At 57.7% G+C, this 17,200-nt stretch overlaps 2 protein-coding genes across 3 annotated transcripts; both read right to left on the bottom strand.

The window, feature by feature from the left end:
• Positions 1-117: 117 nt before the first annotated feature.
• On the bottom strand, positions 118-6,215 carry GAA (alpha glucosidase). Its single transcript, XM_058039027.1, has 19 exons — positions 5,832-6,215; positions 5,462-5,607; positions 4,985-5,150; positions 4,532-4,628; positions 4,331-4,450; positions 4,106-4,224; positions 3,880-4,011; positions 3,666-3,776; positions 3,420-3,533; positions 3,247-3,331; positions 3,042-3,159; positions 2,744-2,877; positions 2,483-2,634; positions 1,939-2,087; positions 1,718-1,859; positions 1,434-1,532; positions 1,113-1,277; positions 802-954; positions 118-537 (listed from the first exon to the last, which is right to left on the bottom strand). The coding sequence occupies exons 1-19, from the start codon at positions 6,213-6,215 to the stop codon at positions 478-480; spliced, it is 2,646 nt and encodes an 881-aa protein (XP_057895010.1). The 3' UTR covers positions 118-477.
• Positions 6,216-6,489: 274 nt separating this feature from the next.
• Positions 6,490-17,138, bottom strand: CCDC40 (coiled-coil domain containing 40). 2 transcript variants are annotated; one of them, XM_058039026.1, is made up of 18 exons: positions 17,112-17,138; positions 16,004-16,076; positions 15,724-15,884; positions 15,122-15,205; positions 14,820-15,039; positions 14,272-14,429; positions 13,276-13,398; positions 12,780-12,901; positions 11,804-12,047; positions 11,532-11,714; positions 10,409-10,654; positions 9,700-9,913; positions 9,016-9,185; positions 8,812-8,903; positions 8,385-8,505; positions 7,558-7,740; positions 7,203-7,361; positions 6,490-6,820 (listed from the first exon to the last, which is right to left on the bottom strand). In XM_058039026.1, the coding sequence occupies exons 1-18, from the start codon at positions 17,127-17,129 to the stop codon at positions 6,575-6,577; spliced, it is 2,817 nt and encodes a 938-aa protein (XP_057895009.1). In that variant the 5' UTR covers positions 17,130-17,138; the 3' UTR covers positions 6,490-6,574. The 2 variants fall into 2 exon arrangements, with proteins under 2 accessions (XP_057895009.1, XP_057895008.1); XM_058039025.1 differs by lacking the exon at positions 17,112-17,138 and having other exon boundaries at positions 16,004-16,142.
• Between the last annotated feature and the right edge of the window lie 62 nt (positions 17,139-17,200).

Raw genomic sequence — 17,200 nt, 5'->3', positions numbered from 1 at the left:
GCTGGGGACCCCCAGCGCTCTGGGGAACAGGGAAAGCCCTCAAGGGGCACGGGGGACAGGGCTGGGCACATTCAGGACCAGAGAGGGGACAAGGACACAGCCTGGGTCTGCTCCCAGTAAACAGCAGCTTTATTCACAGTACTCCCTCAGCCCCTGCACGTCCTCCTCCCCAAAACCACAGCCAGGGAACTCCCTGCAGTCTGTGCCCCAGTTACCAGTCCCCAGAGTAACTGGTTTGCTGCCTCACAAGGCACTTGGGTCTTTTTCCCCCTGATGTGATGATGGTGAGGTTTTCCCTGTCCCTGGGGGCTGTGCAAGGCCCCTGTGCCAGTCCCGTGCACACCCCTCCATCAGCCAGAGGGAGAACAAGGCCAGGAGTGTGGGAAGAGCAGGGACAACTCAGAGTACAGGGCATGGGATGGATTTGGCCTCAGATGCCAGGGGAGCAGCGTGGCCTCTCCCTGTGACCCACGCTGGTCAGGACCAGGAGATCACAAACTGCTCCCACATGGGCAGCGACACAGGGACCCTCAGCACCTGAGGGGAGAAGGAAGGTGAGAGCAGCCAGGGGTGTCAGAGCCTAGAGGAGCTCTTCCCCTCACAGAGCCTGGCACAGTCCTGGCCCCACTTTGCAGCGATCCCACAGAGCCACAGCCTGGCACAGCCCTGGTCCCACAGATGCCCCGGGAAGGGCACCCATGGCCTGGGCTGTGCCATTGCTGGGGCCAGACCCCACAGCTGCACTCCAGGTCCCCTCCTGGCCACCACCCTGCCCAGGCTGGCAGCCAGCACTGCACTCACCTGGGTGTCACTGCGGTAGGAGAAGTCCCTGACGATGGCACCGTTGGCCAGGACTCGCCGGGGAGGGCTGGTGACCCCCAGCACGGTGACAGCCTCCAGCAGGACCCCGTCCAGGTGGGCTCTGGCCCGCAGCAGCTGGCTGAGCACGGCGTCCTGGGCACACGGGGGTGGCACTGTGTGCTGCCAGCCCTCAGCCACCCCTCGTGCGCCCAGGGCACACGGAGATGGCGCCCTGTGTCACTGAACAGACCCGTGTGTGCCAGGGCCACAGGAGCCCTGCCCGGCCCCTGCCAGCAGCTCCCCGTGCTCACGTTGGAGGCCAGGAAGAGCAGCTCGGTGTAGTCGCCCCTCTCAAAGGTCTCCCAGCTGTCCCCATCGTCCCAGAACAGCTCTCCCCTGGCGAAGCCGTCCGGGGTCAGCGCCACCACCAGGGCCATGCCCTTCCCACGGGACTGGGCAGTGCTGAAGGCAGGTTCCTGGGGCATGGGACAGGCACAGCTTGGGGCAGTGCCACAGCCGTGCCCCCAGCCCTGCAGCCACTGGCATTGTCCTGGCAGCAGTGTGGGCACGGTGCCCTCCCAGGCCGCTCAGACAGGTCACCGTGGTGTCACCAGGGAGCAGAGGGGGCTCACCTGCAGGGGCAGGATGTGCCCTGCACGCACGTGGACGTTGATGGTGTCCAGGGGCGCTGGCAGGAGGATCCACTGCCCTTTGCTGTGGATGGTGGAGTCCTGCACGGGGACAAAGAGAGGCAAGAGCAGGCACAAGGTGCCCCGGTGCCAGAGCCATCAAATGGCCACCAGCAAAGGCAGGGGAGGCACGAGACCCACACGGCCCCAGGGGGCTGGTGGGATGCAGGGATGGGCACGAGGTGCCACGGCAAAGCCCCCTGTGCACACACAGCAGGAGCACCCACCCCTGCGAGGCTGTACCACGTCCCTGCTGGGAAGTAGCCGCTGACTTTGGTCTGTCCTGCCTCCAGCACGGGGGTGACGAGCAGCTCCCCGCCCCACAGGAGCTGGCGGTCCACGGCCCAGGTGTTGGGGTCTGTGGGGAACCTGGGCAAGGAGGGGAGGGAGGGCAGTGCCGGGACACCCTGCAGGTGCTCCCACTGAGCCCCACGGGGCTGGCACTCACTCGAGGAACAGGGGCCGTGCCACGGTCTGCCCGGCACTGTGGGCCCGGTGGAACAGCGTGTAGAGGAAGGGCAGCAGCGAGTACCGGAGGCGCAGCGCGTTCCTCATGGCAGCCTGGGCCGGCGGGCTGAAGGCAAAGGGCTCCTGCGGCTGCGGGAGGGGAAGGGGAATGGCCCGGGGAGATGCTCAGCCCACGGGGAGGGGAGCGGCCCAGGGGAGGGGAGCGGCCCCAGGGGATGCTCAGTTCACAGGGAGGGGAACGGCCCAGGAGATGCTCAGCTCAGGAGGGGAACGGCCCAGGGGAGGGGAACGGCCCCAGGGGATGCTCAGCTCAGGAGGGGAACGGCCCCAGGAGATGCTCGGTTCACAGGGGATGATCAGCCCACGCGGGGAGGAACGAACGGAGGGCACGTTTCAGGGATGCTGGATGGACTCTCCCAGCACTGGGGCACACAGCCCTGCAGCTGAACCTTCCCACGCTGGCAGGGCAGCCCTGGCTGGGCCCTGAGCCCCCTGCCCGGTGGGTGGGGGCTCCCAGGGCTCACCCGGGTGCCGTGGTCGTTGTGGTTCCTCATGAAGGGGTAGAAGGCTCCCAGCTGGGTCCAGCGCACGCACAGCTCCTCGCTGGTGTCGCCCAGGAAGCCGCAGATGTCGGCACCCACCAGGGGCACCCCGAAGAGGTTGAAGAGCAGCACCTCTGCAGAGGGCACAGAGGGCACCGGGGCTCTGCAGCACCCGGGCATGGGGCCAGTGGAGACGCCCCTGGCTGTGGGTGAAGCCCAGTGCCCACAGGTAGCTGTACATACCTGGTATGGAGTAGTAGAGCTGCTGCCAGTCGCTGCCCACGTCCCCTGTCCAGTGCCCGGCGTAGCGGCCGTGCCCGGCGAAGGTGGAGCGAGAGATGATGAAGGGACGCTTGCCCCGCACCCTCAGCAGAGCACTGCCAATGGGAGGGGTCTGCTCAGCCCCTCCCCAGCTGGGGAAGGGGCTCACGGCTCCACAGTGCCCTGTGCTCCACACCAAGCCCTCACCCACCCACGCTGGGTCTCTCCCAGCTCTGCACCCCAGCCTGCGCAGGAGCCCCGGCAGGAGCCCCAGGCTCACCTGTGGGAGGCCACGGCCTCGCTCAGCCCGTACAGGCTGTGCAGGTTGTAGTGAGAGGACAGGTACTGCTGGCTGGAGGCACAGATGGTGCCGGCCTGCAGGCGGCCCCCGAACACACCTGCGGGGGACAGGTGGAGCTCAGAGCATCCCCGGGCTCCTCCCGGCTCCCCCGAGCCCTGGGCGGGGCTGGGACCCGCTCCTGTACCTGGCACGTACGGGGGATGCTCCAGGTTGTTGTTGGGGCAGCCGTCCTGGGAGCCCTCCACGAAGTTGGACGGCTCGTTCATGTCCTGGGAGGGCAGGAAAGGACGGGATGGCCCCGGTGCCAGCAGAGCGCAGGGCAGGAGCCAGGGCCGGCAGCTGCACAGCACCACTCACGAGCCACATGCCATCGAAGGGCACTCGATCGTGGAAGTCCTTCACCATGTCGTGCCACCACTCGTGAGTCTCTGGGTTGGTGAAGTCTGGGAACACCGTGGGGCCTGGCCAGACCTGCGGGAGGGAGAGCGTTGGGCAGAGCCCCCACCTTCCCCCACGGCCCCCCAAAGGTTTCTCCCCCACTCTGGGGGTGCTGCAGCCACTCGAGCCCTGTCTGTGGGCACAGGGGCTGCTCCCCACACGCACCTTCCCGACCAGGGGCTGCCCCGTGGCGTTCCTGATGAACACCCCTCGCCTCAGGCCCTCATCATAGGGCTTGTAGGTGCCAGGGGGCCCCGAGCTGCTGATCCCAGCGTCCTGCAAGGGCACAAAGCCAGGGCAGCAGCAGGGAACGGCCAGCCCTGCCCTCATCACCGCCCCGGGGCAGCTGAACCCGTGCCAGGCTGCCCGTGCCACTCACCACGATCATGATGTACCTCAGCCCAAGGCTGTGGAAGTCCCGCACCATCTCGGGGTAGTCCCTGAAGCTTTTCTTGTTGAAGGTGAAATCCCTCTTGGCATCTGCATAGTCCAGGTCGTTCCACTGCACGTCCTGTGGAGGGCGGCACCGTGGCTTGGGCAGCAGCAGGGACCCCTCATGCTGCTGTGGGACCCCCACCAGCCCCCCAGGAGCAGCCAGGACCTACCAGGGGGAAGCGAGCTGCTGTCATGTTGGCCACCACCTGCCGGGTGATGTCTGTGGAGGAGTAGCCCCAGCGGCACAGGTGGAAACCCAGGCCCCAGTACGGGGGCATGAAGGGGAACCCTGGAGGGCAGAGGGTGGGTACTGGCAGGGACAGGCCAGCCCTGTGCCCTCCAGAGCCCTGCAGTGCCCCATGGCTCACGGCACCCCAGCCATGGCTCAGCCATACCAACCACATCCAGGTACTGCCGCACCACACTCTTGGGGTCAGGGCCCAGGAAGATGTAGAAGTCCAGGATCCCTCCTGTCGTGCGCCAGGTCAGGGCCGGGCTGGGCTGCAGGAGCACGTCTGGGGAGGCACAAGGGCCAGGGGAGGAAGCTGAGGATGAGGACGGTGCCAGGCCCATGCCCAGTGCCCCACAGGACTCACCCATGGCGTTGCTGTTCAGCAGAAACACACCGTGGGCAGAACCATCGTCCTCCATCACCAGGTAGAAAGGGTGGGAGCCGTAGAGGTTGACGTGGGGCTGGAGCAGAGCACAGTGTGGTGCCAGTGAGGCTCTGCTGGAGATCCCCACACCCACCCGACCACCCTGGCCTCGGGTCAGGAGCACTGGCTGCAGGTGCCATCCCAGGGCTGTGCTCCCAACTCTGTCACCTCGGCCGAGCCCTGCCCTGAGCCAGAGCCCTGCAAACACTCCCAGGCAGCACAGAGCTCCAGGGGGACAAACCTGGGCTGGGGACAGCGGTGCCACGGGTTTGTGCAGTGTTACGGCTGAGCTGAACCAGCACACACACATCTCCCCAGCCCCAGGAGAGGCCGCAGGGCACCCCCAGGAGCTCAGATGAATCTGTGTCCCCTGCCCTCAGCCCCGCTCCGTACCGCAGGTGCCATGTCCCGATTCCAGAGGGTGACCCTGGTCCATGCTGTGTCAAGGAACAGCGGGGTCAGGCGCTCCCCCAGCCCCGAAATGAAGTGGGAGGGCAGGGAGGTGGAGATCTGCAGGAACTGGTCTGTGAAGATGAGGGGCGCGACCGTGGTGTTCAGCCTGCGGGGAGAGAGGGACACTCGGCCAACAGCCGGGAGGGAGGCACCGAGCTGGGGACACCGAGCTGGGGACACCGCTGTGGGGCAGGGACACGGGTGCTCATCACCAAGGGAAATGAAAACAAGTTTTGGGTGAGCTCTGGGATTCCCGGTTCCCTGCCCAGCCATGGAACTGCAGAGGGAGTGAAAGTAAAGCCCCGACAGCCACCCCACTGGTGTCAGCGGAGTGTCCCTGCAGCCATCCCGGCACTGCGGGGCTGGGCGGGCTCCCATCCCATCCCGAATCCCTCGGGGGGCACCGGGGGCACTCACAGGATTCTCCCACTGCTCTGCCGGCACACGACGAGGCCGAAGGGCTCCTGGCTGACCTGCAGCCCGTACAGCGTGGAGGAGGCTCGGCCGTGCACCCGCGGCGTGGCCAGCGGCACCTCATAGCGCGGCCGGGCGGCGTCCCGGAGCTGCGGGGAGAGCGCTCAGCGAGCGGGGAACGGGCACCGGGCACCGGGCGGGGCCGGGCCGCATCCCGGAGCTGCGGGGAGAGCGGGGAACGGGCACCGGGCAGGGCCAGGCCGGGCACCGGAGCTGCGGGGAGAGCGGGGAACGGGCACCGGGCACCGGAGCTGCGGGGGGAGCGCTCAGCGGGGAACGGGCACCGGGAGGCTCAGGCCGGGCCGGGCCGCACCGTGAAGCGCAGGCGGGCCGGGGTCTCCAGCGCCAGCTCCAGCCGCAGCTCGTCCACCGCTGCCGGCAGGAAGGCGGCGGCCTGGCGGCGCAGGCGGGCGGAGAAGCCGCTCTCGGTGGCCGTCAGGTTCTCGGCGCGGTAGCTGCGGTAGCCGCGGGGGAAGAAGCACCAGGGCGGGCCGGGCCCGGAGCGCGGCCCGGGCCCCGGGCTGTAGCAGCAGCCCCGCGCCTCGCAGCCCGCCCGCGACAGGAGCCGCTCGGGGCCGCAGTCGAAGCGGCCGCTCGGGGACACCTCGCAGGCGGCAGCGCCGGGGCCCCGAGCCGAGGCCAGGACCGGCAGCAGCAGCGCCAGCAGCGCGGCCGCCAGCCCCGGGCCCGGCCCCATGGCCCGGCCTGCGCTCCCGGCAGCGGGGACGCACCGGAACCGACACCGGCACCGGCACCGACACCGACACCGACACCGCGCGGCCCCGGAGCCGCCGGCCCCGCCGCTGCCGCCCCCACGCCGGGAAATCGGGATCCACCGGGGCGGGGCGGGGAGGCGGAGCTGCTCGGGGCAGGGAAAGTGAAACGTAAACAGAAACATACCGAACGCGTTACAATGGTACGGCTGAAATAAACATTGTACTCGGCAAAGTAAATATTGTACCCCGCACCTGCTTATCTATCTATTTATTTGTCTATTTACAAAGTCTGGAGACTGTGGAAGAATGTAAAAGATACTATATGTATTTTCGTGTATTTTCAGGCTTCCTGCGACGCGAGCTTGGCTCTCAAGCAGTGACTGAGCCACTGCAGAGCCCTTTGGTGCTGGGGCTGTTCCTCCTGGATCTGCTGCACGATGGTGCTAATGGTCTGCAGCCGATCCTCCACTTTCTCCTGCTGGTTCATGCAGGACTCTTCAGTGAGGCACAGGGCCTTGTACTTCCCTTGCCTCAGAGCCTGCAGCTGCTTCTGGCGTGCCTGGTGGGCCACAATCTCCAACAGGTTCTGAGAAAAGCAAAAGAGAAGGGGCTGTGACAGCAGGAAAAGCATGGGCAGGACTCGTGTCAGGTGCTGTGACCATCACGTTGGACAAGGGAAGGACAGTGCTGTGAATTCCCCACCATAACAGCCAAACAGCACCCCCAGCCCAGGTGTTGGAGGGGTATAGACATCGCAGAATTCCCTAAATCAGTGAAATTCCCACATACATAAGGCAACCCTCGCCAGGACAGGGTTTCACCAAGCTGGCTCTTGGTGAGCCCCCAAAACGTGCCCAGTTATTGTGCGGCTCTAACACATTCCAGCACGCCCAGCTGAGGACAGAGAGGAAGGAGGGGAAGCATAGGCTCTGTTGGCTCACATGCTGTAGGGCAGTGCATGTGCTCACCCATCGTTTCTCGTAGTGAAGATATTCCCTGTCCAAGATGAGGCTCTCAGTCTCATCCTGGAGCTGGCACACTTCCTGCTGCTTTCCTGAAAAGTTGTCTTTGAGGGACTCTTGGATGGTCTCCAGCTCCTGCATGGTTTGGTTGCATTCATAAATGTTCTAGTAAATGGAAGAGACGGGAATGGCAGATTTCAGTTCTCTAGTTCAGCTGCACTCCTGACCATACTCCCAGAGTTTGGGGGATTTTTAATGATTTTCCCTGTGCTGGCACAGGGTCACTGCTGTGCTCCCTGCTGCTCTCCACAAGGCCAGCCCCAGCTGTGTGAGCTCCTGCAGCCCCACTTTCCTTGCTCACCTCCTGGATTTCCCTGATCTTCTTCTTCAGGTCCTCTTTCCTGCTTTGGACGTCGCTCTTGGCGCTGTGCTTCAGCTTGCTCTGAGCCTCTGCCCGGTCTGTGATTGTCTCTCTCTGGGAAACACACGCCTCCATGGCCCGAATCAGCATCTCCTGCTGCTTCTGCAGCTGCCCATAGCGCACCTGCCCATGGCCAGGACACAACCCAGCCTCAGAATCCCCAGTGTTTGCCAGCAGCACCCAGGGAAGCTGTCAGGGGGCACATCCCAGCAGCACAAACCAGACATATGGGACACGAGTGCCTGCAGGCCAGATTTGGTGCAAGTCCAAACCTGGTTTGCTGTGTGTGGATCTGGAAGGCAGAGGCCTGGATTATCAACCTGTCTACACCAATACTCAAAATGTTACTCCGAACCTCATTGGCAAGAGCAGAAGCAGAAAAGCAGAAGCATCCTGAGAATGAAGGGGATGAGCTTCTCTGCCAGGAGAGGGAACACTTCCCTAAACCAGTGATTAAAGTGATGCAATATTTAGCAATCAACACTGCACATAAATCAGGGTCACATAACCAGGTGGCAGACATACTGCAATTTAAATAGATTTCTTGGGAGTATCCAGATCCTGCTGAGGCTGGCGTGGGGAATGCAGGATGTGTGGGCTGGATGTGCTCAGTTCAGTCGAGCTGCAGGGGTTTAGAGTCCCTCCCTGGGCCCTGAAGATGCCACTTCTCCAGCCTGTTTCTCATCTCCTGCCTCCTGTTTCAGCCACTCCAAGGCTAAGCACACTGGGTGGCTGCCCCTCCTCAGCCCCCCTTCCCAGAGCCTCACCTGCATCCTCCGAATCTCTGTTTTCATGTCATGGATCTCGCCGTGCTCTGTCAGAGCATCTGTGGTATCCTTCATCTCTTTTGCCAGCTGGAACTTCTTCTCCCACAGCAGGATCTGATGCCTTCAGAGAAGAAAGGGGAAGGAAGGAGAAAGTTAGACCCCCAGTGACCTGCCCAGTGCAGCACTGCCAGTGACTGGCAGAGTCCCCATATGGATCTTGGCAATGTCCAGCTCACACAGGCTGGAACTGTTAAAGCCAACATCCTCCCAGCTCCTGCTGGCTCCAGAGACTGCTGAAACACCTTTCAAACACCCATCCCCTTCTCCAGGAAGGCCAGAAGCACATTTGCTGGTGCCAGGTCTGGTGACTGCAGGAGAATGGGAATGTGGACACAGTCCCACAGGACTGTGGCACTCTGGTACCTACTCTGCTTCCACCAGGCTGTTCAGGAGCCTTTCCTTCTCCTCAGTCAGCTTACTGTGCCTCTCCTGCATCTCCATGGATTCTTTTTCTGCTGCCTAGATTTGGGAAGAACAAAACAATACAGAGTTGTCAGGCTGAGAAGGTTTTCCAGGATCACTGTTTGATCTGCAGGGGAGGCTGAAACCTGGGACTAAGGTGCCTCAGTACCTTGAGAGACTGCACAAACTCGTTCTCTGTGACAATTCTGCCATTTTGCAGGTTCTCAACGCTGCTGTTGTTCTTGTTGATCAACGTGTTCAACTTAATCAAGTCATTTGACATGTTCTTCATGTGCCGTTCCACATCCTTCTGCTCTTTCATTTCCTGCTGAATTTCATCTATGGGTGAACAGAAAAAGGTCTTAGAATTCCCCTGAGCACTGGGTTGAACAGAGACAAGGTGTGACAAATGGCTATCAGAGCTGGCAACACTTCAGGCAGAGCCACCCCTGTCCCACAAAATGATCCCAGCCAAAATGATTTTCCACAAGCTCAAAAACCAAAAAAACGTTTTGAAGGAGACTCCTGTGGGAAAAAGTTGTGTTTGGCCAAGGAAAGTGCAGTCATTGCTGGGGACATTTACCTACCCACTCCTTGCAAACCTTATTTAACAAGTGTAACAGGTGACATTGTCACTTAGGGTCCCACTGTCAGGACAGTAGGATCAATCCTTGTAGGAACAGCCTATAGGTGCAATCAGCAGCAGTGCCTGGCCTGTGGTGTTCCTGCTCACACATGCCAGGAGCACTCTTTGGGGCAGGCCCAGCTTTCCCCACCTGTAACCCTCCCCTCCCTGTTCCCCCTTCACAGATGGACACTTCAAGGCAGAGCTGAACTTTAAGGAAACACCAACTGTCCAGGCGCAGCTTCCTCTGCTGCATGATGATGCTCTGCTTCTGCAGCGTGTCCAGGGAGGTGATCTGTTCCTCCTTCTCCTGTGTCAGCTTCATCAGCTCCTTCTGCTCACTCAGCCAGTACTTCTGCAATGTCACTGCCTCGGAGTTGCAATCTTCTATCTCCTGGTTCAGCCTGTTGATCTCAATCTCCAGTGGGCCCAGTTCTTGCCCCTGTAGAGAGCAAAGTTTGGGCTAAATCAGGCAGAAGCTTCCTGAGTTGTTTACAGCATCTGGACATTCCAAAGGCTGCAGAGGATGTGCCACAGGACTCATTTCCCCATGGGTATCTATCAGGTCTTACCCCAATAGGGCCAACCCTCAAATGACTGAAGTCTCACTGCCTGCCCCATTCTCCCCTCCTCAGTGTTTGCAGACTTTTCCAACAAGATCCTATTTACTCAGTGATGCCATTTGACATTTTCATCAGGCGCAGGCAGGTCCCTGAGGGATCCATGCCAGGCACACCCTCATTTCACAATCCCCTTCACTGCATTATGAACTGATAAACAGAAACACCTGCATTAACCAATGCAGCTTTTAAATCACAGTGCTGGTGCCTGAATGTTTGAACTACCCAACACTTAACACAGTTACATTGATCAGCAGCATCTGTGGCCAGCGCAAAGAATAAAATCAAAACTGGGACTGAAACACAAAAGTACCTACCCCTTGCTGAGAAAGAAGCATCTCCAGCTTTTTGTTGTACAGGCAGAGGATCCCTCCCTTCTTCTCAGCCAGGATCTTGGACTTGGCAATCTCATTTTCCTGGCAGGTGATCTGTTCATTCACATTTTTTATTTCCTTGTCCACCTCACAGAGTGTTTTCTGGTGAACTGTCAGCCTGCAGCTGGTATTGGTTGCATTCAGAATAATCTGGGCCACGTCGTTCTCAACCTTGTAAAAATGCAGCTCCTGGGAATATCAAAGAGAAAACACATCAGTGTCCCCAGCAGCCCCTTGTTGGGTTCCAATGCCACTTGTCCAGCTCAGGAGTCAGAGGACTGAGATTCTGCTCCCAGCTCTGTACTACAAGCCACAAGCTACTCACGCTGTGTGTATCTTTGCTTCTCCATTGATTGCCAGGTAATACAATACCTACCTCTCCCATACAGCTGTTGGAAAGCATTAAGGAGCCCAAACATTCCCAAAACCTTTAAGAGACCTCACTCATCCCTTCTGCAATGTCTCCCCAGCTGTCTCCAGTTACCTGCCACCAGTAGCAGGACATCACAGCATTGTCCCTTTTGCAGCACACACACCTAACAACCAGCACAGCCCTCACAGGGGTGAGAAGGGCTGGGCTCAGCTTTCTCATCCTTCTAAGTGATCCAGTTACACACTCCCAGAGAGAGAAATAGAATGGATTAAAGATTGGACTGTGGGACTGATTGAACAGCTGGACTGTTCTTTGGATCTTCCTCAGAACTGAGAGCTGCCTGCATCCCATTCCATGATGAATCATAGAAATAAAAGTTAGTTAAAATGAGATTACAGAAGTACCACAGGTCCACTGTTCTTCTTTAGTACATAAGAAATGCTAGTGCTTTATACTAAACACTCATCATTGGCCCATTTTTTAAGCAAAGGACAGTGTGGTTTGTGGCAGGCCTTTTTGGCCAAGCTCTCTCACACACACCAGAACCCTGCAATAAGATCACAGGGAGAACCAGACTGGGCAGGCAAACTCAGGAAAGCTTCAATGCACACCTGAAACCAGAGCAAAGGCACTGACAAACCCTGCTGGGGACCCGGTGGTCCTGCCCTGCCCTCCCAAGGGGGGATGCCATACCAGGTCGCTCTTTCTGTTCCGAAGCTTTTCAGCCAGCTGGGAGAAGTGCTTTGCAACTTTGCTGGATATCCTCTGGTCCTGGAGCTTGGCCATGATTTCACTCTCTAGCTGCTCGCTGGCATAAGTTCCCTTCTGTATCCCCTTCCTGATGGACAGCAGCTCATTCAGGTGAGCAGCCTGGTCCTGGAAGGTGGGAAGGCAGACACAGCATCACTACAACTGTCTGAGGAAGGGCATTCAAAAGGGATTTGTGTTCCATGGCCTGTCCTCACCATCCTGGTCCTGCTGAGGGCCTCCTCTGTCTCGTGGAGAACACGAGTGTAGGTGCCAGCCTGGACCTGCAGGGCCTCCTGCTCCTGCAGGCACTGGGCAATCAGCTTCCTTGTCACACTGGCATCGTTCTGGGAGCGGTTCAGCAGCCTGACCAGGCTCTCATTCTTCTCCTCCTCTTTCCTGATGGACTTCCCACAGCCATGGATGTCCCCTTCCAGGGACTTGAGGTCACGTCTGTAGTTGCTGGAGGGGCAAAGAGGATGGAAAGTCATCACAGGGAATGGTGCTGAACAGCCACCCACAAATTCCTCTTTTCAAGCATGTTATTGCAGCAACAACTGCCCAGGAAGGAAGATGTTTGTAAGGGGTCAGCTGCTGTGACAGTGCAGAGTCAGCAGGAGATGGATGGAGACATCAAGATTTAAAAGTAAATGTGTGTAGGGAAATTGATTCCTTCTTTCAGTGCTGTCCCAGCCCCCATTCCAACCAGGATGTCACCATATAAAAGCAGATTGTTTGTTCTCAGAGAATCAGTCAAGCTTTAAGGCTCATGAGCAAATAAACACTTCCTTTGCAACACAGGGAGGTTTTCCTGAACGTTTCCAAAGGCCTCACAAAACCCCGATAATGAGAGATAAACCCTTCGTGACATCCAGGTCGTTGGAGTAAGAAATGTTGCAAAGGTGAGAGAACTCTTTTAAAGGAATAAAACACGATCATAAAAACTCTAAGCAGCTTCAAGAACGCCCCATATTCTGAGGGAGAGATGTGGTTAGGATAAACAAAACAGCAACAAAGAAAGTGCTTCTCATCCTTTAAATTTATTATGTATTTCAGAGCAGGGAACTTGTTCTGCCTGACACGCCCTGCCCACACAGGGCTGAACCCACAGGAGACTAAACCCCACTGGAATCCCTTCTAGGATCCCTCCTGCCCAAATCTGAGCTGTCCTCAGGGCCTGCTTTCGGACCATACCTCAGCAGCTCCTGAGTGACAACATAGGCCTCATCCCTCTGCTTCATTCCAGCCAAGCTGCTGTTCCAGTGCTCCATCAGCTTCTTTTTCTCCATGTTAATGGCCTGGACCTCCAGCCCAGCCTGGGAACAGAGACATGGCAGACAGGATGAATCTACACTGTGTTTAAAAAAAGATAAAAATTGTGTTACAATACAATTTTTTTTCTTTTCCTGTTCATAATGTGCTGAGCAGGATCAGATTCACCTCCGTGGCCGGTTCATTTCTGAGCAGCCCACAGAGCACAGTTCTGCATGAAAAACTGCTGAGAAGGGCAGGAGGAAGTGATTTACAGGCACTTCTTAAGGACAAAGGAAAAGAAAAAAACCTCCTCATTCTTCCAAACAGGAACAAACTGTGAAACTCTGTCCCACATTGTGCACAGCACGTGAGCACGGGCCAAAGGGGTCAGCCCTGCCAGGGAAATATTAACCCCAGGGGACAAGGGCCCTCCTACCTCAGTGATTGCCTGCCGGGTCACTTTTGTGTCCTCTGCCTGGGCCACAAGCTGAGCTTCAAACAGAGCAATTTGTTCCTGCAGCTGGTGGACTCTCCTTGTCAGCTGGTCCAGGAAAATGTCCTACAGAGCCAGAGCCAAACAGCCCAGGGTGAGTCACAGCACCTCAAACCAACTGTGTCCTACTAGAGTAATATCAGCTAAAAAATGAATTAATAACAATATCAGCTGAAAAAGGAATTAATAACAAAATCAGCTAAAAAAGGAATTTAAACTGGCAGCTGGGTTATATTGGAGTCCTACTGAAACGTTCCCATTCATGCACAAAGGGCTCAGGACTGCAGCAGGGATGACTTGCAGGAGAATGAAACCTTTGCTGACTGTTTATTACTCTAATTGCAGCAGTAAATTGATAGGTCAGCTCTGAAGCCACAGTCCCTCCTGTCAGCCCTGAGTTCACCTGTCCAGCTACTGGGAATGCCAATAATGTATATTTGAAAATCCTTTGTTAAAACCCTCCTAACCCACTGTATTTCAACAGTTTACACGGAATTCTGCAGAGCAGTACCCGTGGATTGTGTCCTGGAAGGCAGCAGAGGGAGCTCCAGCACCGACTGGCTCTGCTCATTCCCAAAGTTCACTTTCCATTGTGAAATTCTGTGATCCAGAATCATTCTCAAGTCCTGTACCCGTGATATTTCTCCATTAAATACCCTCCTTCCCCCACACCCCTTCTCCTCGAGTGAAGAGTGCTTTACTGTCCTGAGCCTTGCAAACCCTCTGGGCAGTGCTGCCATCCTGGGGCAGGCAGGGCTTCTCCTCCTTTTCAGAAAAGCCTCTGGATTTACTTTTTTTTTCAGTAATTTGAGAAAAACATCCCCACTCATTTTCCATGATTCAATCACTCCAGCCTTCCTCCTGACAAGGTGGCACATCCCCCAGGACTGACTGCTGGCACCTGCATTCATTTATTTCAAAGAGAGCTTTTCTTGGTACCTGTTTTTTCTTCTCCACCTCAGCCCGGATCCTGTCTGCCTCAGCCCTCCTTGCTGTCTGTTTCATCAGTAAGAGCCTGTGATGCATCTCCTGGTCCATGCTCTGCACGTAGAGGAGCTCCAAGGCCAGGTTTTCAATCTGGGTCTGCATTGTAGAAACTGGGGGACAAGGGGCAAAATAGTTATAGAGGAGTTTGTTTGTAGGGACAGAGAGGTTTGTTTGTAGGGTACACCTTAAACAGAGATAAAAGAGGAAGAAATACAGAAGCTCCTGAAGCAAAACCTCTCACACATCAGGTGACCAGCCCTCCCCAGCACACACATTTACATCAGCTCTGGAGTACAGCTCCACAACCAAAGATCCTGACAAGCAATTCCCGCACTCCCAGCTCACAGAACTCCAGGACAATCCATTAAACTTTCCAATGAGCACATTATTCCTGATTAATTATTCTGCTGCATTTTCCAATCCAGCGCTCGCCTAAATTCCAATTAATTTCTGCACGCAGCCCTAGAATTGGGAAACCCTGCCAGGAGTGCCCGGGTCACCTTTCTTGCGCTCCCCCTCGGTGCTGTGACACATTTCCTTGTGAGCAGCCCTGAGGGCCTGCAGCTCCTCCTCCAGCTGCTGCCGTGCCTCTGCCGCCTGCCACCAGCGCTCCTGGCTCTTCTCCAGCTCCTCCTCCAGCTGCCCCAGCTGCTGCTGGGCCCCATAGAGGATCACCCCCAGCTCCTCGCGCTGCTCCTTGCTGCTCTTCATGGCTGTTCTCTGCAGACACAAGAGATGGAGGGCTGTGTCCCAGCAGCTTGGGCAGGAGGGGCTGTGGGGAGGTGAAGGAGGGGCTGGGTACCATTCCATGCAGGTCCAGGTTCACTTGTTCTATCTGCTTGGTGAGGTAGTTCTTCAGGGCAGCCTGGAATCTTGTCATCAGAGGCTGTAAAGGACAGTAGTAGAGCTTGTTAATATTAATACTTGTGTAAATAGATCACGAAGGAGCCTCACTGCTACGTCCCCCACCCAATAAAACAACTTATTTCTGCCACAGACTCTTGTGTGCTTATTTCAGCTACTTTAGCTATTTTAGCTGCACTCACTGCAAGTGAGAGATGGTACAGCGTGGGTTTGTGCCAATGCCAAAAAGTGAGAATGTTTGAGAATCAGAAGAGCCACATCTGAGAACGCACCCTTGCTGCAAGGAGGGCTCTTCTTCCTGTTCTTCTCTTTCAGGGGCACTGCAGGGACCAGATTTACCCAGTGCACTGCTCACTTCTGAGCCAGCAGCTCTGGGTCAGCACTGAGCGGCACAGGCAGCAGTTAATACTCCGGCCAAACTGATTTTCACACATTTCACACTCAGTGCAGCTGAACAGCCACTGCTTCCAGCTCACCTCACAGGTCTCAGAGAAACACAAACCCCAGCCCTGCAAAGAACAAGATTTGAAGACTCCTCACATGTTCTGGGTCCAGGACGAGCAGCTCTGTTTCTCCTTTTTTCAGCCTCGGTCTCCTCCTCTCCGGCTCCTCGGCCGCCCTCTCCCTTCCTTGGCTGCCATGGGCGCCGGGGAGCTCCGAGCTCGGCGCTGCATGGTGAGAGCTGGCTCCTGCTCCGCTCCCTGGGCCGCAGAGGAGGGAAAAGGCAAAGCACGGGTCAGGTTTCACAGCACTGTGCCTCTGCCGGGGTTACAGTGACCACAAAGGGACACACAGAGCTGTGCCACAGCCACCGGGGTACCTGGCTCGGCTGCGGGTGCTCCCGAGGGAGGGGGAGAGGCTCCTCCGCCTGGGCCTGGCTGCTCCATGTCGTCCTGGGCAGGGGGACAAAGGCTGGTCACATTCTGCATTGTCTGGGGAAGGCTCAGGGGATTTTTCATGAAACACAAACCACCTTTTCCATCTAAACCTATTTATCCCTAAAGACCTGCTCGTTTTTGTAATGGGACATGAACACCGCAAAAGGACCAGCACAAGGGCCTGGCTCTGCAGCCTGCCCTCCCAAAATGTAATTACAGTGTCCCACTGGTGCAGAGCCCAGGAACAGCCCTGCAGCCACAGCTCTCCTCCTGCAGGGACAGTGACTCTGTTTGCTCCTCCAGAGGAGCACACTCTCCTGGTCATTGCCACTCTTCCCTGGCCTGGCACTCTGTGCAGGTGAAAAGCAGCGCAGCACATGGCCATCTGCATTTCATTCTAATGCTGCGGTATTTTTTGCCACAGGGTGCAGGAGTTTAATTTAGAAGTTTAATCTCAATTTACAAAAATAGTCATCCAGCAAGCCCTGAGATCGTAAAGATCCTGACAAAATCTCTCCACACCACTTACAGTTCCACGTGCTTCGAGTTCACATCTATCAAAAAAAATCCCTTACAGATTTATTAAAGAAATTCTTCCAGCCAGCACAACATGTAGCCTGATTATTCTTGTTCTTCTTCCTCTCTTTCTTTGTAAAGGACTGGGCATGGGGGAGGTACCGGGACGTGCCGGACGGTACCGGGCCGGTGGTGAAGAGAATGGGCAGTGCCGGGCTGCAGTGGAATCGGACCGGGCAGTACCGGACCGGGCAGTGCCGGGCTGCAGTGGAACCGGACCGGGCAGTACCGGACCGGGCAGTACCGGACCGGGCAGTGCCGGGCTGCAGTGGAACCGGACCGGGCAGTACCGGTCCGTGGTGGAGGGGACGAGACGGGGACTGGGGGAGCAGTGGGGCGGTGCCGGGGCGGGATGGGATGGGATGGAGAGCACGGTGCGGGCCGGCGGAGGAGCCCCGGGCGGGCAGTCCCGTCCCGTCCCGTCCTATCCCATCCCAGCCCGGCTCGGCCCGGCCCGGCCCGGTCCCGACTCACCCGCGGCGGCTCCGCCATGTTGCCGTTGCCAGGTAACGCATCAACACCCGCTCACGTGACCGCCCGGGCCGCACCACCGCGGCCGCGGG

Source organism: Melospiza georgiana, chromosome 21 (assembly GCF_028018845.1).
Source record: "Melospiza georgiana isolate bMelGeo1 chromosome 21, bMelGeo1.pri, whole genome shotgun sequence".
Taxonomy (NCBI): domain Eukaryota; kingdom Metazoa; phylum Chordata; class Aves; order Passeriformes; family Passerellidae; genus Melospiza; species Melospiza georgiana.
The sequence above is the reverse complement of the archived record's forward strand: the minus strand, read 5'-3'. Positions and strand labels throughout refer to the sequence as shown.

Excerpts from the sequence above, each read along its gene's own strand:
- GAA (XM_058039027.1), bottom strand. The coding sequence starts at position 6,215 with ATGGGGCCGGGCCCGGGGCTGGCGGCCGCGCTGCTGGCGCTGCTGCTG. Across the intron at positions 4,451-4,531 it reads GCTGAACAGCAACGCCATGG|ACGTGCTCCTGCAGCCCAGC; the intron begins GTGAGTCCTGTG and ends GTGCCTCCCCAG. Across the intron at positions 2,088-2,482 it reads ACAACGACCACGGCACCCGG|CCGCAGGAGCCCTTTGCCTT; the intron begins GTGAGCCCTGGG and ends CCCCTCCCGCAG.
- CCDC40 (XM_058039025.1), bottom strand. The coding sequence starts at position 16,142 with ATGAAAAATCCCCTGAGCCTTCCCCAGACAATGCAGAATGTGACCAGC. Across the intron at positions 10,655-11,531 it reads GGAACAGAAAGAGCGACCTG|GAGCTGCATTTTTACAAGGT; the intron begins GTATGGCATCCC and ends TGATATTCCCAG. Across the intron at positions 9,914-10,408 it reads TGCTTCTTTCTCAGCAAGGG|GGGCAAGAACTGGGCCCACT; the intron begins GTAGGTACTTTT and ends TGCTCTCTACAG.